The sequence below is a fragment of the Neomonachus schauinslandi genome, chromosome 1 (genome assembly GCF_002201575.2).
Source record: "Neomonachus schauinslandi chromosome 1, ASM220157v2, whole genome shotgun sequence".
Taxonomy (NCBI): Eukaryota; Metazoa; Chordata; class Mammalia; order Carnivora; family Phocidae; genus Neomonachus; species Neomonachus schauinslandi.
In genome coordinates, this window is record NC_058403.1 from 194,113,196 (window position 1) to 194,133,004 (window position 19,809).

A 19,809-nucleotide genomic window follows, 5' to 3' on the forward strand; every position below is an offset into this window, starting at 1 on the left:
GGGGGGGGGGGGGGGGGGGGGGGGGGACAGGCCGCGAAGCCAGCCAATGACGGGAGCAGGGACCAGGGAAATGGAGGCTACCTTCTACGACCCTCCCCTCCCCGTGGCAGGGGTGAGGAAACGGAGCCTCGGGCCGGGGATGACTGCGCTGGGCCCACAGCGGCCCCTGGGGCCTGCTTGATGGGGTCCAGGCTGAGCCCCTTTGCCCTCTTCCCATCCCCACTCCCTGGGGCATGGCCACAGGACAGACACTGGCCCCGCTGACTTCAGACCTCTCCGTCTGGGCCCTGGCTCCACTGGCCTCACCCTAGTCCCAGTCCTGCCTCTGCCCTTGACATCTAGTCCGGGTTCCTCCCCTGGGCCTGCCCTCCCACCTCCCCCTTTCTGGTCAGACTCGGGGGTGGGGGTGTTGCGAGGCAAACCTGGATCCTCTTGGCACATGTGTAAGAACAGCCCCGGGAGAAGGAGGAGCCAGATCGGTAGACACAGCTCTTCTTGGGGGTGATCTGGAAACGGGGACAGGCAGGAGGGCTTAGCCTGCGGCTTGGGTAGGGCCAGGGCAGTGAACGGGAAGCCAGGCAGACAGGGATCAATGGATGAGCAGGACAGCAGATCAGGGACGGGTGGAGACAGGCCGACCTGGGCACAGGCAGCCCTGGCCTCTAGGAGAGGTGGAGCAGCCCTGGCTGTTCCATGCCCCAAGGTGGGGGGGGGGGGGCAGCCAGCTGGGCCCTGGGAGTTGGACACCTTCGGAGCAGAGAGCGCTGCTGAGCCCCTGTCCTCACCTCCAGCTGGAAGCCCTGAGTGCAGCGGAATCTTCGGGAGCAGTTTACACATTTCTCCTGGGGAGGTGGGGGGGAGTCAGGTGGTCCTGGGATGGGGCCCCCAAACCCACCTTCCTTCCTCTCCCACCCTGTCCCAGTGCCCCTCCCTGCCAGCCAGGTGAGCCAGCATCTCCCAGCTCCGAACCCCCCCAGCTCTTCTCCCCACACACCCCCACACACCCCCGGGCCTCAGGCTCTCACCCGAAGAGACTCGGCGTGGCTGTGCAGACAGCGGCTTGAGCCCACGGTCAGGACCCCCGACAGGCCAAACAGCGAGCGGCCAGGGGCCTCCAGCACAGGGCCTTCCAGGAGCACATGGTTCACCTCGGGCTGAGGAGTGCGGTGGGAGGCTGAGTCCATCCCCCAACACTACCACCCTGGCCTTGGGGCTATGGGCTGGCGGGGGAGCAGGGGGGGTCTCCCAGGATGGGTGGTCTCTGGAGCAGAGGTTGCAGGCTCCCTGTCCCCCACCCCTGCAGACCTGGCCGCTATGATTGTAGAAGACGAGCCAGTGGGCGGGGCCCAGGAGCGAGTTGCGGTGTCCCCCTCTCTGCAGGGCCTCCACGGAGAGTGCCTCCCCCAGGATCACGTGGTGCCGCACGGTGTCTGCGTCCTGGCCGGGAAGCCCGACAGAGAAGCTCAGGGGCTCCAGGGACTGCCAAGTGCCCAGGACAGGACATTCCACCCGCCTTGTCCCTTTGCCATGGGATGGGAGGCTCACTCCGGTTTTCATCCTCCCCCTGCAGTGGCCCCATCCCCGTGGCCTCACCAGCCTGCTGCTGTTGCCCCGGGCCTCCAGAGAGCGGTTTGTGGGCACGAAGATGGTGTAGGCTGTGGCAGCCTCAATCTGGGGCACCAGCTTGTGGTGCTAAGGGCAAAAGGCGCCAGGGTCACCGATGGGCCTAATCGCCCTCGGCCCCAACCCCGGAGCCAGCCAGCTCCCTCCAGGCCCGGGGGAGGGCACCCCAAGCGGGCACTCCCCCTCTCTCCTCTGTTGCTCACCTGCAGCAGCTCCCGGAAGAGGCGGAAGGCAGGCACCAGGTCCAGCTGCTGCAGCAGGCCCTGCCCGGGTAGCACGTCCCCCCTCGGAGGCAGTAAGACCTGCCGTGGGGGGCACTGGGGCTGGTCAGCACGCCAGTGCCCCTTGGCTTAGGCAGTTCCCCCTACACACCCCTCTGGCCGTACCTGGCTGAGGACGTGTAGGACACCATTGGTGGCAAGGAGATCGGCCACATCCACGCTGGCGTTCTGAACCCGGACCCTCTGGAAAGCAGCAAGCAGAGCTCAGCCACGGGTAGGCACAGATGGACACTTAAGAGTCAGTACCACACCAACAGAGATTCTGCTGGGCACACAGGCATCTCCTGGCGGCCCCCAGCCTGGCCCGGACACCCGCAGACCCTACCATGGCCTCCAGACCCACCCAGGGCCCATGCACAAGAGCGACAGGCGTGCACGTGCAGACAGAGAGACACAGACGACCCCAGGCAGGGCGGTCCCTGACGGCCCAAAGACACTGAGTAGCCCCCTGCTAGCCCTGGGCAGGTCCCGGTGACTTCAAGCTCAGCCCCGGGGGGCCCTGGCCTAGGAAGATGGTGGCCACTCGAATTCCCTCCCATGCTCTGCACGGCCCCCTCTGCTGCCCAGCGTTCACCACGTACCCCACTGATGATGTGAATCTCCCAGCGTGTGGTAGGGCTCAGCGTGGCCACATCCTGCCCACCCAGCCGGGTCAGCTCCTCCTCGGACAAGGCACCCTGGAGGAAATGGGCCCTGTGGGGCGTGGAGCCAGGTTAGTATAACCAACAGAGACCCCTGGGACTGGGCTCCACCCCAAGAGGTGGACACAGCTGGGATGAGAACCTCCGGAGGGGCGGGGTCTCGCACGGAAATCTCTTCCCCACCCCGGGTCCCCGCCCTGGCTGCCCACCTGACCAGTTGCTGCAGCGCCCTTGGCTGTAGCCAGAAGGCCTGGTCCTCGGGGCTCAGCCGACGGATGGCAGACTCAGAGGGCACCAGGGCAGTGACTTGGCTGTCGGTGGGAAGAGTGAGGCCAGCACTCTGTGCGTGTGGTGACAGGGGGACAGGAGGAGTGATGAAGGTAGCCACCTGAGATTGCGTGCTCCCAGCCTCGAGGCCTGCCCCCACCTCCAGCTCTTGGAGATATTACGTGGCACTTCTGCATCCAGGGAGGCCTCCTGGATTTGAGCCTCAACCCCAGTATTCTGCCCTGTCCTACCTTGATCCACTGGTAGAAGACGGAGAAGTGGGCATTTGCCTCCAGCTCCTAAGGGGAGGGAAAGAGCTGAGGTCATCAGTCTAGGGACAAATCCAAGCCCCTTCCTCACCAGGACCCTGAGTACTGTCCTTTCTCACCTGAGGTGCACTAGAGGACTCCCCGGACCCAAGCATAGGGACCCACTCACCCGGAAGATGTCTCCGTAGCAGCTGAAGCCATCACCCCCGTAGCCAGAGGGGCATGTGCAGACCCGCTGACCTCCCCCCACTGCCCGGCAGGTGGCCTGGGGTGGGGGTGGGGCAAAGAGACAGGGTCCTCCGTTCAGTACCCAGATGGCAAGCTGGACAGCACCCAGCCTACATCTCACCCTTATCACCTATCCTCCTGCTGTTTGTCTGTCCTGCCAACTGGCCCCACCATCTGTCTATCCAGCCAGCCAGTCTGCATCATGTTGCTCCCTTGGTCTGCGTGGCCCTGCTCTCCAAGATCACTGAGCATTTGACATGAGTTACCCCAGCCCATCATGACAGATGGGTTGGCAAAGCCCAGGGCAGAGGGAGCACCCAGGAAGGGAGGGCCTGCCCTGAGAGCAGGAGGAGCTAGCCGGGAGGCCTTCCAGAACACATGGGCAGAGAGAGGTCAGGGTAGGCACAGGAGCATGGAGTGGGGCAGGGGGTGGAGACTGGAGGCAGGGCAGGGGCTGGGGCCTTAACAAGGAATGGAAGCCCTATGCTGTGGGTGAAGGGGTGACACGGGCTGGATTTGGGGCTTAGAGAGATTCCAATCCTGGCCATAGACAGGGACACCCAGAGAGTGGACCAGAGCTGAGGCCCACCCAGAGAGCCTCCCCCGGGCCCTGGGCCCCCGCGGCCCCTCACCAGGTCATGGCAGCCACCGTTGCCTGCCCGGCAGGGGTCAATAGGACTGCACTCATAGCCATCCCCGGCGAACCCCAGCTTGCAGGTGCACCGGCTCTGGAGAGGTTGGGAGCAGAGGGCCTCAGCTCACCAGGGGCACCCACCCTCTCCTCCTCTGCTCCCCCGCTCTCCGTGGGCCTTGTCCCCTGGGGAAGCTTGTTCAGACCCGAGGAGCTTCTCCCACACCCCTCCATGGAGATCCCTGTTCCAGACCAGAAGCCCGAGTCCCTGAGGGGAGCCTGGCTCTCAGGAAGAGTCCAGAGAAGGGATGGCATTGGCAGGGAAGCATCCGTGGGGACTTGGTACCCCTCTGCTCTCAGGCCTGAGAGAGGCCAGCAGTGTGTGGTGAGTGGGCAGATGTCTTCGAGGCCGGCCCCAGGGATGGCGGCACACACTCACCTCTGACCCTGCCACCCCGCTCTGATCCTTCCCGCTAAATGCCCAAGTCCGCGGCTTGTTCCCACTGCAGCTGAGTGACCGGCGATACTCCCAGATCTCAGCTGCCCTCGTCTGCAACTTGGGGGCATCTCAACCTGCTTATTCTGGTCCTCGGTTCAGCACTTTAGAACTGTGTACCTCCTCATGGAGCTGGGGGTGCAGGCGGGTGGTCCAGCCATCGTGGGGCAGGTCCCTGCACTCGCTGAGCCTGAGCCAGCCAGGCCTGGCCTCCCCGTTGGCACAGTAGACACGTGCGTGCTGCCCGGTGCTCGGGGTCATGGGGCTGACCTGCCTCACATGGAAAGCTCCAGATGCTGAGACCCTGTGGCTGGAGTCTGAGGCTGCAAACTCCACAGCTGGATTTCCAGGAGTCTAGAGGGTTCGGGATGTCACTCCCCTGGGGCAGGAGTCTCCTGCTTTGCTCAGCACGGCATTCCTAAGTCTAGAGCAGGGACCAGCACGCCTGGTACCCAATGGGAACCTGACGAATGAAGGAAGGACCTAGTTGTCAGAAGACAGTGGCCCCAAGGCCAGGTAGAGCAGAGGACTTGCGGACCCGGTTATGAGAGTCCTCATCCTCGAGGGAGAGGAGCCACGGCCTTGGTGGAACAAGGTGTGGAACAAGCGGCCTGAGGCTGGAGCTGGCACGTGCCTGCCTTTAAAACCGCCCCGGCCTTTGTGTTGTCTCCTGCACACTTCGGTTCCTTCTAGAACGGTCGGCACTACCTTTCAGACCTGGATTCTCACTTGTGCCTGGGGTTTGAGGTCCCGAGCTAGAGTTCTCGGAGTGGATGCCCCTGGAGCCAGACAGAGTGGGGTGAGAGTCCCCCGGAACAAATACCCACCCCCCCCCACACACACACACCCCGGCTCGAGGCCCGCCGAGCCTCACCTGCCCAGGTCCCACATAGCTGCAGAGGGCGTCGGCATGACAACCGCCTCTCGCATCCAGCTCGCACTCGTCGATGGCCACACAGACACGGCCGTCCCCGCTCCAGCCTTTGTGGCATGTGCAGTGGTGGGTACCCCGGGCCCCAGGGACACACTCGGCCTGTGAGAGCCACGGTTGTGACCCAGGGCTGCAGGGCGGGGGGCTGAGGAAAAGGGAGTCCCCCTCCCACCCCCGGGTCAGGACTTCAGGAAGGGCCAATGAGACTGACATTTTCTGAGCAGCCACCACGGTCTGGGTGGGAGCAGGGGTTTCCAGGCACACAGGAGAGGCCGTCGCCCTCAAAGCCATCGAGACAGACACACCTGGGGCAGGGGAACGAAGGGCCTCCCGTGAGCCTCTGGACGAGGCTGGAGGCTGGACGAGCCGACATGCACGGTCATGGACGAGGCAGAGAAGAAATGCGATGCTCACCTGGTGACACCCCCCTGGCTGATGCAGCGGGCCTGCGGGTGGCAGTGCTGGGCCTGCTCAGCGGGCCCACAGTTTCCCGCGGACTCGTTACAGAAGCGGCCGCTGAAGCCTGGGGCACACGTGCCCTGCTGGCACACACCCCCGCTTCCTGGACGGTTGTCACAGAGACCGTGGACACAGCCGCAGTCTGCAGGGAGGACATGGGGACGGGAAAGGTGAGGCGGGGGCAGGGCTGGCTGGGAGCCAGGATGCAGCTGAGGGGGCGCTGGGAATGTGGAGGACGGCAGCCAGCGCAGATATGACTTCAGGGTCACAAAATCAGGGGCCACCCCAGACTCAGGGGAAATGCAAGGCGGGCATTTGTTGCTTTCAGTCACCCCATTCTAGCTGCCCTGCCCCTAACACCACCATCCGAAAGTTCTTCTGTGTGTCTGACCCAAATCCTGCATGCTTTAGATTAAACCACAGCTCTCGTCTTGCCTGGCATGGGGGAAGGAGACATCACCTATTTTTGCTCTCAAATCCTGCTCCCCTTCCTCTGGCCTTCACCCTTGCTCCTGGCGCTCTATTCCCCTTCTTGGGAGTCCCCAGCCCCCTTTCCAAGCAGACCCTTTTCTCCCTGGCAGACAGCATGGGCCAGGACCACCCACCTTCCCGGCACCGGTCTCCATGCTTGTTTGGGTTGGAGCAGATGTGGCAGGCGATGCCCTTGTAGTTTGGGAAGCAGAGGCAGGCCCCATTGCCCCGGACCCCATCGCTGCACTGGGGGTGGGAAGGAAGCAGGACTGGTCATGGGGTGGGGACTGGCCTCATCCCCTCCCGGCACACATTCACTGTCCATGGGCTGGCTCTGAGCCCCTTCTCCCCCTGGAAGAGACCTCCAAATCACTGGCTCCCCAAAAGACACCCGGCCCTGGAGGCTTCATGGGTGACCTTGGCTCAACCTAGAAATCCACAACTCCTGTGCTGATCCCTGGCCCAGCACTAAAGTAACCCTGACGTTACAAAGTGGCAAAAACAGAACACCCAAGGAAACCACTGACAGGGCGCCTGGGTGGCTCAGTCGGTTAAGCATCTGCCTTCGGCTCAGGTCATGATCCTGGAGTCCCCGCATCGGCCCTGCATTAGGCTCCCTGCTCAGCGGGGAGCCTGCTTCTCCATCTGCCCCTCAGCCCATTCGTGCTCTCTCTCTCGCTCTCTCGCTCTCTCTCTCTCAAATAAATAAATAAAATCTTAAAAAAAAAAAAAGGAAAACCACTGACAAATAAACTTCATGAGGTTTGGCACCTTTTAGGTGCCAAAATCCAACTACTTAATTATTTCTTTTTTTGTGGTGGACAGGAAAGCAAGGTTTACTCAGTGATAGTAAAGCAAAGTTTACTGAGTGATAGTACAAAGCTCCCAAAGAGGGAGGGGACCCGAAAGCGTTGCTCTAATTATTTCTAATTAAAATACTAAAAACAATATGGCCCAACTTCCTCTGCCCGGCTGTGGGAAACCCGAGGCCAGGGAGGTGGGCCAGCTCAGACACACGAGGAGCCCCGGCCGACTCACACAGCTGCCCCCAGGGCTGGCGTACTCACGTTGCCTTTGCCGTAGCAAGGGTTGGAGAAGCCCCCGGGACACTGGGCACAGTCAGGCCCAAAAAACCCTTTGCAGCAGCCAGGTTTCTGTGAGAGACAAAGCGTGTCGGAGGGTGAGTCTGGGGCCCCGGCACCCCCACCGCCCAGGCCGCTGTTGCCCCCAGGCCCCACCTGTACAGCGGGGTACAGCCCCTCGGGGATGCAACCCAGCTCTCCCAGGGAGGCAGCCTGCTCCGCCCCAGAGGGGAGGCCCCAGCCTACGGCGCAGGGAGCACCCTTGCCCAGGCTCACCAGGACGGTCTGGTTGCAGTAGTGAGCACAGCCCTTCTTCAGGACGTTGAGCCCAGTAGGGTCATGGGTGTAGACGCACTCCTTGGGGAAGATGTCCTGGGGTGGGCGGTGCAAAGCTGGTCAGCAGGTGTGGGTCCTGAGCTGGCCCCCTTTGCCAGGCAGCACGGGTCCAGAGACCTCGCAGCGCTCTGGATCCAGCACCCCTACCCTTAGTGGGGCCGAGAGGGGCTGAGCCTCCGGGTCCAGCTGAGCCTCGTAGCCCCTCCTCCCCGCCTTGATCCAGGGCAGAAGTCTCACTGGGCAGCCCTGAGGGCCGGGCCGAGGGACACTCACCAGCTTCACACTGTTGGGGGGGCACGTGCTTGTGTTCAGGGCTTGGCAGTCCACACAGGAGCCCTGGGCAGGGCAGGGGGAGGCGGGGCAGAGTTAGTCATGGTTTATTTATTCAGCGGACCCTAGGAAAGTGGCATGGAGCCAAGGCCTGAGGTATGAGAGAGTCAACGACAAGAGGGCCAGGGCAGAAGGAAGAGCAAGGGCAAAGGCCCTGCCATGGGGAAGGGCTGAGTGTGGGAGTGTGGGCATCGTAGCAGAGGGCAGGGCCGGAGGGCCAGAAGATGTGGGAGTGATCTCGAAGGAACGATCAGCACGACCGCTGAGGCCTGGGGGTGGGGGTGTGGGGTCTGTGCCCAGGCCCCAGCCCCACTGTCAGCCTCCCCGCCCGCTGGAGGAGAACAAGCAGGCCCGGGCCCCCAGCACGTGGTGTGTGCTCACCGCCACGATCTGGTGCTGTTCCTCGCTGCAGTGCTTAGGCAGGATGGGCAGGATGGTCGGGGGCAGCAGGACGCCCTCCAGCATGTGGATCACGCCATTGGAGGCCAGCACATCCACTCTCCGTAGCGGGAGCCCCTCTGGTCCCAGCAGAATGCGCCCCTGTGGCAGAGCCCAGTGTACAAGCGGCCCAGCCTGGCAGCCCCCCGGGCCCGCTGCTGCCCTTACCCCTACAGCCCAGCCTGCAGGCCATCTCCTCTTCCCTTTCCCTGGCAACGCTGCCCGCTCTGGCAAAACCCCTCCAGCCTCCGGGCCCTGAGCCCCATGGAGCGCCACCCCCTGCCCTTGTAACCACCCTCCACATCTTTGGAGCCCTCCCTGTCTGTTGGGCCCCAGGAGAGGGATATGATCTGTGCCTGCCTCCCACGTGGCCCCCCCACAGGGCCTGCCCTCCATGGGGCTCGGAGCACAAAGGCAGGTCTGAAAGAGGCCACACCACTGGCCAGTCATCACCATCCCCTCCATTGGTCCATTCATTCCAGATTTGGTTTGTGGAGCTCACCTCCTCGGAGATATTCACAACCAGGACCTGGTTTGCCATGGTGAGGACCCGGCCCTTGGAGATGAGCTTCTCAATGGTCAGCTGGGTGGAGGAGAGGGTGCCCTTAGGCTGGGCACGAGCCATACCGTAGGGCCCCACACGGCCCTGCCCAGGTGACTCACAGCTACCACGTTGGTCCCTAGACTCTCTTTTGCACCCTAAGTGTCCAAATCGATGGGGAGAGGAGAAGGGGCCCTGGGAGACCAGGACCTACAGGCAAACTTCCAGAAGCCCAGCCGAGGGTACAGGCTGGTCTCCCTGCCAGAGCAGAGCCTCTCACCTGGCCGTGGCTGTAGATGTGGTACTTCACCAGCTCCTGCAGTTTGGATAGACCCTGGCAGGAGAGAGAGGGCGTGGCAGGGGCCAGTGGAGGCCCGGGTGCCCCATCGCCCCCATTCCTTCTCCCCGCCGAGCTTACCGCTGTGAAGAGGTAGATCAGGCGGCCATCCCGCAACTTGTCCACAGCCTCGTTGCTTGGGGCAAAGACTGTGAAGGGCCCAGGCCCATCCAGGATGGAGGGCAGCCCACAGTTCTGTGGCAATGGGAAGGAGGCTCAGGGAGGCTCTGTGGCCAGCCTCCACCTCTGAGCCCTGCTGGGGCCCTGCCACCCTCAGCCTGCAGGGAACTCCCGTGAGGAGGAAGTAGGAGACAGCGGCAATGGGTCCATGCTACCACAGAACCCCAGGATGGTGACGGGCAGGTTCTAGGTTGGGGGTATGGGCAAGGGCCCATGCTACCCCAGAGCCCCAGATCACGGTGAGTTAGTAATGAGGGGTCCTGGCCCAAAAGATCAGATGGGCTAAGGCCTTTCCCAACAAACTCACCTCCAGGATGGTTTCGAAGCGGCTGAAGGCCTCAGTAGAGGCAAGGATCTGGCCGATGGTTCTCTGTGGCAAGGGATGAGCATGAGAGCCCCAGAGGAAAGGGGGAGGCTGCTCCAGCCCCAGGGGGGAAGGAGCTCTGTTCCAGCCCCGCCCAGAACCGCCCAGCCTGCTCTCTGAGCTCTGTGGGGCTCAGAGGTCACCCAGTGGCACCAGGTGGGGAGAGGGGGGAGGGCACTGGCTTACCTTGGGGTCCTCGGGGAGCTCTGGTGGGGGCTGCCACTGCAGGGTGGTGACCAAGTGGAAGACACCGTTGGCCGCCGGGTAGTTGGTCTTGTGGATGGCAAACGTCTGCTGGGGGTGCTCTTTGTACTTGTAGGTGTATTTCTGCTGAGACGTGAGGCCTCTGACTCATCCGCGCCACGTGCCAGCCTCGTGTGCCGAGGCTCCGTTCCACCTCCACATCTCTGCCCGGGCGGCGTCCCCCACCTGGGGCTCCCTGGTCCCCGGGCTGGGGTGGCCCTCCTTACCGTGAAACGGTTGAAAGTGACGGTGATCTCCTGCCCCGCCAGCGTCCACCACCTGCGTGTCTGCTGGGTCCCTGGCTCCTCCAGCATGTGCTGCCCTGCAATGATGTGCTGTTTGCAGAGCTGCCGGGCGAGGGACGCCTGTGGGCACAAGGGGACCAGGGCGCTGAGCGGGCCCAGGGTGGCCACTGGCCGCCATGCCACCCCTGCCCCAGCAACAGAGCGGGCAAGAGGCCTCTCGGGCCTCGGTTCCCCAGAGTCTGGGCCCCGAAAGCCTGGGGCAGGCTCCGGGGAGGAGGCGAGGGTGGGCAGCCAGCTCCTCGAGGGGGCGGGGCTCACGTTCATGGTCCTGGAGGAGACAGACGAGAGCGAAGGTACCAGCACCGTGAATGGGCCCGACGTGGTGAGGATCTGGCGGCAGCCCTGGTCTGGGAGTCACGAGAGGGTGGATCAGAATGGATCTGGGAAACCCTCAGGCATCAGTCCTAGGCTTTGGAGAGTTGGGTGGAGGGCACTGGGCCTAGGTCTAGGGTAGATGGGAGGCATCAGGATCGGGTGTGGGGGGAGCTAGCCCCCACCGCCAGTCACGCACCCCACCGCAGCCCACTCTGCTTCCACAGCTCGTGGCATCTGTGCAGGGCATCTGTGCAGGGTCTGCCCCTCGCTCCCTGCCGGGACCGCGGGGTGTGAGGGACAAGGTCACGGGCAGGTGGGGGGGTCACACACCCAGCATGGCCAGGGAGACTCTCAGCCGCAGGAACACCACACCCAGCTGGCCAGCCTTCTGTATCTCGTGCAGCAGGTGTCCGTAGCAGGCTCGCCCGTCCCCTATCTCGCCCTCCTTGCACACACAGCTAGGGCCATGGGTAGAACTGGTCAGGGCAGGGGGTGCGGCCAGTCCCTACCTCCTGGCCCTCACCCACCTGTCCCCCCCCGGGGCCCTTGACCTGAGGGTGCACACACGGGCACCCTTGCCCCTGCCCAGACCACCCTGTCCGCTCTGCCGCCAGTGCCCACCTGATCTTCCCATCGGGGGCCACCTGGCAGGTGGCCGACCGGTCACAGGAGTGAGGGAAGCAGTAGGCGAAGCAGCCCGCAGAGGCATTGTGGTTGACGCTGACCAAGCCTGGCTTACACAAGCAGGAGGCCTGGGCCACCAGGCAGGGGAAGGAGGGTGGAGTCACATCCATGAGACCCACCAGCACCCACAGAGCTATGCTCAGCCGCCACACCACCCGCTCAGGGCTGCCATCCCCCTCCCAAGTTACAAATGGGCCATCTCGCAGGAGGCCCATGATTTGCCCGGGCCGAATCGCCAGCGCGGGTGGGGGCCGCACGGCACAGGCCTGGCCCAGGGCCCCGGCTCACCTTGCCCGGTCTCTGGTACAGACACAGGGTGGAGTTGCTGGGGCAGCCACCGTAGTTGATGGTGCATGGATCCTGGGGCAGACACACCGTCCCATCACCATGGTAGTCCTTGGGGCAGCGGCACTGTGCCTGCCCTGTGGGGCTCACCGAGCACTGGGCCAGTGGGGAGCAGGGTGATGACTGGCAGGGGTTAGGGGCTGCCAGGGCAGAGAGGGAGAGAGAGCGCCCAAGTGAGCTGGGCACCCAGGAGCCCCACCACCTCCATAGCGATGGCCCAAAGAGGAGGTGAGCAGGTCGATCTAGACCTTGGGGACAGGCCCCTCCTCAGGGACAGGTTGTACTTGCCGTAAATGGCCAGACTGTACTTGCAGGTTTAAAAGGATGTCCTCCCAGCCCCTGCTCACCCTGAGCTTGGGCCTCCAGCCGCTAGGTCACAGACTTACCTCGGCATTCTCTGCCCTGCTGGGTGTGGCCAGGCAGGCAGCTGCAGGCAGGGGCCTCCGCAGAGCACTGGGAGTTCTGGGGACAGTTCAGGGCCCGGCAGACTGGCAGCTCTGAATGAAGAGAGGGGAGTGTTGTGGTGGCCCAAAGCTCCAGGTTGGAAGGAACACAGGTGCAAAGATGCTCTGCCCAATGTGCTGTGTAACTTTGGCCAGAGCCTTGCCCTCTCTGGGCCTTTGGGCAGTGGAGGTCTCAGATGACATTCCCTCCCCCTGACCAGCTGTGTGCCTCTCCTACTTAGAAAAAAATAAGGCTGTGGGCAGAGGTCCTGCTGAGGCTCAGGCCCCATCCCTCACCCAGTGGCCTCTTTTGCTCTGGCCACTGAGGACCTGCCACCCCCGGCTGCCCCAGCAGCCCCGCCTACCTTGGTCACAGCGGGGTCCGGTGTATCCAGCAAAGCACAGGCAGCTTCCATCCCCCAGTGGCCCATGGCTACACACGCCGTGCACACAGCTGCACACTGGGAGGGACACACAGGGACGCACAGGGATACTGAGTCTGCATTTCTGCATTTCTAGAACTCAGCTCCCATAGGCACAATCTCAGGAGTGTGGAGCTGTGATGCGGGACCATAGTGGTGATTGGAGCCCCGAGGGAGGGACCTGGCCTAACCCGGGGGCTCGGAGGGCACTTACTGGAGAAGGCCTCCGAGAACAGCACGGGGCTTGAGGTAGGAGGAAGCAAAGCTCATGTCCCAGGAGGGGGACTGTGAGGCTGAGGGGCTGGGCGGGAGGCTGCTGGGGGCTGGCTATACGGACAGGTCTTCTTGGGCCCCCACGTGGGCAGTGGCCCTGCTCTCTTGCCCTGACAGCACTCACCTGACTGGCAGTTGGGCCCGAACCGGTTGGGGTCTTGGCACTCCTGGCAGGCGGAGCCACCGAAGTTTTCCTGGCAGAGATTTGCACCCAGTCAGTGTGGGCTCTGTACTGCCCCCCACCCCCCAGCCCTGCCGGGCCCTTACCTGACACACGCAGGTCCCGTTCCCGTTGATGCCATCCAGGCAGGTCCCATGGCCATTACACGGGGTCTCAGCACCCCCAGGGCACTCTGTGGACCCCCCCAGAACTCAGCTGTGCCCCGAAGAACTCACGCTTCACCCCAGACCCCAGCAGCTCTGGGCAGCCCGGCCCCTCCCTGGGGCAGCCAGAGCCAGGCAGCCAAGCTGTGTTGGCTCTCACTAAGGATCCATTTACTGCAACAGCTGAAGGACGTGCAGGCAGATGCTGCAGGGAGGGAGCCCGGGGCCGGGATACGAGGAGCAAGGCTGGGGCCCCCACCCCGTACCATAGCACTGGGACCCCCAGTAGCCGGGGCAGCAGGCCTTCTCTACCACATCCTTCCAGCACTCCAGGCTGCAGCCACTCATGGACATCAAAGAGTCCCCCAGCTGCACCTCGTAGCTGGGGACAAAGGTGGGCAGGGTGACAGGAGGGCCTCCCAGTCGGCAGCCCCCAGCCCCGCCTCCCCACACCGGGTTCTAGCACTCTAGCTCTACGTCTCCTCTCTCTGCCTGGCCCGGGGCTGAGCACAGGGCCTGGCACATGGTAGGTGCTCAAGAAACACCTCCTGCCCCGACTCCCCCTTGTTCTTTCCTCCCTATCTCTGCCCCACCAGAGGGGCCAAAGGACATGCGGGCAAGTGACTGCCCTCACTGCCCACGCCTGCCAGGCTCTCCCTCGCCCCCCGCCCCCACCCCTACCCCACGGATGCTCCTGGAAGCGGGCAAGGACAGACAGAGGCAGGGACCCGCACCGGCAGTCCTGGGATATCTTCTCTGGTAACTCCCGAAGCCAGCCTGGGGGACACATCCGCCTCTTGATAGCGGGACACATGGTGCAGGGGATGCGAGTGACAAACTTGGTCTTCACGTCGCAGCGTCTGGACCGCACCTGGGCCACGGGGGGTGGGGGGGGGGTGTTTGGAGGGAGGGGCCTGGCCCCTGCGCCCAGTCCTGACTCTGCTCTGACTGAGCCAAGGCCCAGCACCTCTCTGCAGGCCTCGCTTCCCCGCCTGTTCAGCAGTGAGCCCAGGGAAGGCCCCGGGACACAGGGAAACCTGCCTGTCACAGGTTGTCACTGCCACAGTGTGTTCCTATGTCCATAGCCATGGACTTCTGCCCAGGGCCACAAACACGCACCCAGGAGCCTCAGAGTCTATGCCTCCCGACGTGAAGAGAACCCAGCCATTTTGTTCCACCTTAGCCCATTCAGTTGGAGAAACTGGACCCCAGACCCCAAACCACCCAGGGCCTGAGTATGTCAGGGACCAGAACTGGACTCTCGCCCTAGTGTCCCTTATCACTGCTCACTGAAAAACAAACAATACCCCAGCGGACGCTACTTGGGGGAGCACAGCAACTCCATTCCCAGGCACAGACAGAGCTCACCTCGGGGCTGGCCCTCCGGTCAGCGCTTCGCCCCGAGCGTGTCCCCGCCGTGCTGCCAAATGACCCTGTCAGCAAGCTCGAGGGCCCTCAGCTGCCCCGGGGGGCGGGGGAGACCCAGCAGCCAGCCCCAGACCCAAGAGGCAGGCCCATGAGAGCAGGCGTGCGCGAGAGGGTCTGCGTGCCTTCCTACGCCCCGACCCCAGGCCTGGCCTCCGGCCCCTCACACCAGCCCGGACCCAGGGGGCCACGGCCCATCACTGGTGTGGCAGTGCTGGCAACGAGGAGGCTGAGAAAACCCAGGTGGCTTCCCAGGGGAGGTGACAATTGAATTGGAGCTGAAAGATGCCCAAGAGTTGGCCAGAGTAGTGCCCCTGGTAGAGGGGACAGGAGAGGCAAAAGCCAGGAAGTGGAAGGAGAAGACGACCATGTGTGACAAAGCAGAGAGCCGCAGAGGAGAGGGGCCAGTGGCCGGGCCAGAGAGGGGAGGGAGCATCAGGGCAGCCCCGGGACTGGTTTGTTTTAAATGGGTCCTGGGGGCGCCTGGGGAGCTCAGTCGTTGAGCGTCTGCCTTCGGCTCAGATCGTGATCCCAGGGTCCTGGGATCGAGCCCCGCATCGGGCTCCCTGCTCAGCGGGAAGCCTGCTTCTCCCTCTCCCACTCTCACTCCCCTTGCTTGTGTTCCCTCTCTCACTGTGTCTCTCTCTGTCAAATAAATAAAATCTTTAAAAAAATAAATAAAAATAAAAAAAAAATAAATAAAATGAATGGGTCTCTGGCTGCTGCAGAGCAGCAGGGATGGTGGTAGGGAAGGGGCTGTCCCCTGAGGGTGCCGAGTGCCAAGAAAGCCCAGGCCTGCAGTCCCATCCCCTGGCCTGCCACGGCGCCTGCAAGTCCTCCATCCCTGGGGCGACCTTCGTGGATGGCAGCCCTGTGCCCTGGAGGAGGGAAGCTTCAGTCTTTGCTGTACGTGGGAGAAGGGACCATAGGAGGGTGCGTGTCGATGGAGAAGAGGTTCCAGGGGCCTGGGGAGGGACTCAAGAAGATGTTCTCATCTAAAAAAGGCCGAACATGCTGTGGTTTGAAGGGAGTGAGCCAGAGCACTTTTCCTAGAACACATTACAGACACGAGGCCGCTCAAAGCAAGAGAAAAGGAGAAACGGCGGCCTGGCACGTTCTTCCGGGGAACACGAGGCCCCGGGGCCTCTCTCTGCCACTGTGATTTGGCCCTTTCCGCTCATGCCTCTGCGGTCGGCAAAGAAGGAAGTTGCCGAGAGTGGCCTCAGGCTGAGCCGTGGGGCTGAGTGCTGTGGTCTCGTTCCCCACCTCGGGGATCCGTCTCTGCTGAGCCAGAGAATGTCTAGGAAGTTGGGTAACTCCAGGGCTGGGCAGCTGCTGGCTCAGGGCAAAGGCACCCTTGAGGGCCACCTGGCCAGGCGCGCCCAGCTGCCAGGGAGGCCACCACCAGCCCGGGGACCGATCGGCTTTCAGAGGAATGGTCAGGCCTGGCTAAGGGCTCAGGAGAGAGAGAGGGAGGGAGGGAGGGAGAGAGGATGGTGGGGTTTGGAGGGCAGGGGTGAGCAGAGGAGGAATCAGGAGCCTCCTGTCCCGCCGGGGACACACTCACTCCTAGGCTGTCGCATTGGAAGATGTGTGGGAAATGGTGAAGGGTGGATAAGCCAGCCAAACCCTACTTCTCATGGGGAAGCACACCGGGCCTCTCTGCCTGGAAGGAGCACCAGCCTCCCCAGAGCACTGTCTCACCACTGGTCCCTCTGGATCACAGCCCAATGCTGAATCAGATCCCCTTCTTCCCGGGGCACCTCGGGACTGCCTGAGCCAGGCGGGTGCTGCACCCCCCCCCCCCCCCCCACCCCAATCCAGAGCTGATTTTGCAACGTCTGCTTCCCACAGAGACAGTCACGCTGCTGGGGAAGTTCAGGAGACATGAGGTATTAAGCCTGTTGTAAGAAGGTGAGAGAAATTCCCCCCAAGTTGGGGTCTGGGTCTCAGAACCCAAATTCTCTCAGGGACAGCACCCCCTCCAACTGCTTCCCCTGCCCTGGATCAGCGCCCTTCTCCCTCCACGCCCCAGCTTGAGACCACAGGCTCCGCCAGCACCAGCACAGAGGCGGCACTGAGTGAAAGACTTTTGAATGGACGGGGGCTAGGACCCCCTCCTCCAGGAAGCCTTCCTTGCTTCTACTGCCTGAACCTATCTCTATTTACGTTCTGCTTCTGCCCCTCACTGGCTGTGTGACCCAAAGGTCACCCCTACCCCTTGGAGCTTCAGTTTGCTGATATTTGGAGTGGGCCTCACGCTACAGGGGTGCCAGGAGGGCGGGGTGACTGAGGACATGTGAGAAGGCCTGCGCTGCCGCACCCCTGGCCACAGGCACCCCCGGGACTGTCTGCCCCGCCCAGGCTGGCGGGGCCTCAGCCCAAGAATACAGCTGAGAGGCAGGCAGAGCACAGGTCTCCGAGGAGGAAAAATTCCCAGCGTGAGGCGGCAGGCCTTTGAAATCACCTCGTATTCCAATACCGTGCGGGGAAACTGGGGCAGGGAGGGAACAGGAGCCCACTTGCCCGGCTTAGCACAGCCTAGAATCCTGGGCCCTTCTCCCACCATGGTCATCCTTGCAGCTTCTGGCCTCCCATCCCCAACCCGGAGCTGGCCTGGCCTGGCAGTGGGGTCCCGGGCACGTCCCTCTTCTCCGTACCTCAGCCTGCCTGCTAGTGATAGGGGAGAGTTGCAGCTGCCCCAAGAATCAGATGGACTTGGCCTCACAGGGGAGGGACCCTCATCTGCAGGCAGGCCCCCGGCCAGGCAACTCTCTCTCCATCCTCAGGGTGGGAGGCTCTTCCAGAAGCTCCGGGGCCTGTGTAGACCCGCAGATGGGCAGCCAGGAGGTGGCTGGCACGTGCGGCCCTGACAACCACACCCTGGGCCCATTTCTGCGGATCACAGGCAGTGGTCAGTCAGGAGCAAGGCTCCAGAGTCGGACTGATCTGTCTCCATCATCCTTGGGCTCTGGCTTCCTCAGGCAGAGAAAAGGACCCACCGCCCAGCGGGGCGCGCAGGGGTAATGCCCGGCTGTGCCCAGGCTATGCACTTGGTAAGATCTCGGGGTTGAGGGTGTTACTGTTGGCTCCTGTTTACCCAGAGAGACTGGGGGTGAGCAGACCTCCTTCCCCCCCTGGGGCTGGACACAGGCACTCACATGTGTGTTCCACGCGAGCCTGTTGGCTAGCTAGCCCCTCCAGGGTTCGGGGGCACTCCTGGCTCCAACCCCCAGGCCAGGCTCACAGAGAGCCCAAGCCTCAGTCCGGGCAGGGAGGGCAGGAGCTTGGGCCCGGCTCTGTTCCCCTCAGCCTCAGGCTGGGGAGCCCCGGGATGGCTGCCCACACCACATCGGGGCTGGTGGGCCGAGCGCGGTCAGAGGAGGGCAAGGCAACACACGGCCGCCAGCCCGGGAGGTGGACCCACACACAGCGCAGCCTGCGCAGGCAGACCCAGCAGCCCAGCCCTCTGGGCCTGCTCGGAGGGCAGACGAGTCACGGCGGCCCTGTATGTCCCCAGACCTGGGCCCTATCTGTGTACCCCCCCTCCCTGCTCCCACCACTGGCCAGCAGGACCCGAACACCGCGTCCCCCTGCAACTGGCTCACACTCACCTTCTGCCCCCTGGTGAAGCTGGAGCCTGCTAGGCAGAAGGCCAGGAGGCAGAGCAGGAGGCGGCCCCGGGGCCCTGCCATGGCTGGTGACGGCGCACGCCGTCCAGGACAGTCAGGGCAACCAGTGTGGGGAACGAGCTCTAGGAGGCAGGCACAGGGCAAGCGGGCGGGCCGGCCGGGGCGGGCAGTTGCTTTAAAAGCAGTCCGGAGGCCCCGCCAGCTCACCCCCACAGGAACCCGCCAGGATTTCCTCCTGCTATCAGCAGCCTGCAGGCGGAAGGGAAGGTGCTGGCCGCTGACCCCTGCATGGTCAGCCTGGGCCCTGCTCAGGGCTTCCTGACCAGAGACCCTCCTCCTGGCATCACAGCCCCCAGGCCCACCATCAGCCACAAGCCTGAGGCCCAGCAGAGGGTGCGGAGCCTGCTCCAATACAAACCACTGCCCAGCCCTTGTCTGCAAGCCCGGCTTAGATCATTCAGAGGCTCTGGGGGTGGGGGGCTCCGGCAGGTGGGGGTAGAGCAGCCCTGAATCGGGTCTGCCTGCTTCCACCTTTCTAACTGCTGAGAGCAGCTGTGGGCCTTGACTCCCCGCCAGCTCTGTGCTAAGCAGACAGCACGTCAGACCATTCCGTGGCTCACCTGCCCCAGCTACCGCTCCCCCTGGTCCCTGTACCCCCTTCTCTCCCCAGGGGGCTTCCTGGCTTCCCACTGCACTCCGAACCCCTCCATGCCAGGCTAGCCCCACCTGGCCTGCTCCGGCCGTGGGCCTCTCCCCTCCCCTAACCCGCTGCTTTGCCCCCAGCTCCTCTCATAGAGACTCTCCCCAAGGTCAGCCTCAGCTCAAGGGTCACCAGCTGTCATTACCTCATAGCGCTTGCTACCAGCTGACACTGTTTATTTCGTGTATTCTCTGTCCCCCGCTGAACTCAGCTACAGGAGAGCAGGATGGTGTCCGGCTGCCTCACACAGTGGGAGCCCCGCGCAGACTTGCGGAGGGCACGAAGGAGGCAGGCGGGTACCTTTATCACCCGTTACTGGTGCGCAGACCAGGCTCGGAGGCACTAAGGAACTTGCCTAAGGTCTCTCAGCTAATCAGTGTTAAGGTCCCATCCTCAACACGTAAGGGAGACACAACGGCCCAGCCTCTCACCAGGTCGTGTCCTCATGGACCCAGGCAGGGGTCAGTGTCATGTGGGTCCATGCGGCCTGGAACAGTAGTCCAGGTAGTGGACCCTGCCTCTGGTTGTCACCATCCCCGTTTACACATAACAGATGGAGAGAGGCAGGTGGCCATTTGTAAAGGTCTTTGATGAAAGCCCGGTAGGGAGAAGCTTTGTCACCTACCTCCTCCTCTTCCTCAACAGGCCTCCCCCCGCCCCAGGCTAGAGGAGCCCTTGGGCTGGCCGGGGATGTTGTGAGTGGGGAGACCCTCCCCTTGGCGGCTCCCCCTCCCTGCCAGCAGCCTTCTTGAGGCTCGAGGCCCCAGTGTGGGCACCGAGGGAAGACAGAAGC

General features: G+C 63.3%; 1 protein-coding gene across 1 annotated transcript in view; it reads right to left on the reverse strand.

The window, feature by feature from the left end:
* The window catches only part of STAB1 (stabilin 1), a 27,369-nt gene extending 8,990 nt beyond the window's left edge, over window positions 1–18,379 (reverse strand). The window contains exons 1-37 of the mRNA XM_021695243.2: window positions 18,299–18,379; window positions 13,994–14,130; window positions 13,526–13,641; window positions 13,203–13,288; window positions 13,060–13,129; window positions 12,606–12,701; window positions 12,184–12,294; window positions 11,741–11,937; window positions 11,390–11,520; window positions 11,099–11,226; window positions 10,712–10,800; window positions 10,376–10,513; window positions 10,092–10,232; window positions 9,849–9,911; window positions 9,443–9,556; window positions 9,305–9,358; window positions 8,986–9,066; window positions 8,427–8,585; window positions 7,989–8,051; window positions 7,656–7,751; window positions 7,365–7,451; window positions 6,432–6,543; window positions 5,782–5,968; window positions 5,579–5,672; window positions 5,311–5,469; window positions 3,942–4,037; window positions 3,251–3,346; window positions 3,064–3,111; window positions 2,755–2,885; window positions 2,486–2,597; window positions 2,010–2,087; window positions 1,827–1,925; window positions 1,594–1,692; window positions 1,306–1,437; window positions 1,026–1,154; window positions 786–842; window positions 423–506 (exon numbers count right to left, since the gene is read on the reverse strand). Of these exons, the coding sequence (XP_021550918.1) occupies window positions 423–506; window positions 786–842; window positions 1,026–1,154; window positions 1,306–1,437; window positions 1,594–1,692; window positions 1,827–1,925; window positions 2,010–2,087; window positions 2,486–2,597; window positions 2,755–2,885; window positions 3,064–3,111; window positions 3,251–3,346; window positions 3,942–4,037; window positions 5,311–5,469; window positions 5,579–5,672; window positions 5,782–5,968; window positions 6,432–6,543; window positions 7,365–7,451; window positions 7,656–7,751; window positions 7,989–8,051; window positions 8,427–8,585; window positions 8,986–9,066; window positions 9,305–9,358; window positions 9,443–9,556; window positions 9,849–9,911; window positions 10,092–10,232; window positions 10,376–10,513; window positions 10,712–10,800; window positions 11,099–11,226; window positions 11,390–11,520; window positions 11,741–11,937; window positions 12,184–12,294; window positions 12,606–12,701; window positions 13,060–13,129; window positions 13,203–13,288; window positions 13,526–13,641; window positions 13,994–14,130; window positions 18,299–18,379 (3,951 nt within the window). The remainder of the gene's footprint in view (window positions 1–422; window positions 507–785; window positions 843–1,025; window positions 1,155–1,305; window positions 1,438–1,593; window positions 1,693–1,826; window positions 1,926–2,009; window positions 2,088–2,485; window positions 2,598–2,754; window positions 2,886–3,063; window positions 3,112–3,250; window positions 3,347–3,941; window positions 4,038–5,310; window positions 5,470–5,578; window positions 5,673–5,781; window positions 5,969–6,431; window positions 6,544–7,364; window positions 7,452–7,655; window positions 7,752–7,988; window positions 8,052–8,426; window positions 8,586–8,985; window positions 9,067–9,304; window positions 9,359–9,442; window positions 9,557–9,848; window positions 9,912–10,091; window positions 10,233–10,375; window positions 10,514–10,711; window positions 10,801–11,098; window positions 11,227–11,389; window positions 11,521–11,740; window positions 11,938–12,183; window positions 12,295–12,605; window positions 12,702–13,059; window positions 13,130–13,202; window positions 13,289–13,525; window positions 13,642–13,993; window positions 14,131–18,298) is intronic.
* Between the last annotated feature and the right edge of the window lie 1,430 nt (window positions 18,380–19,809).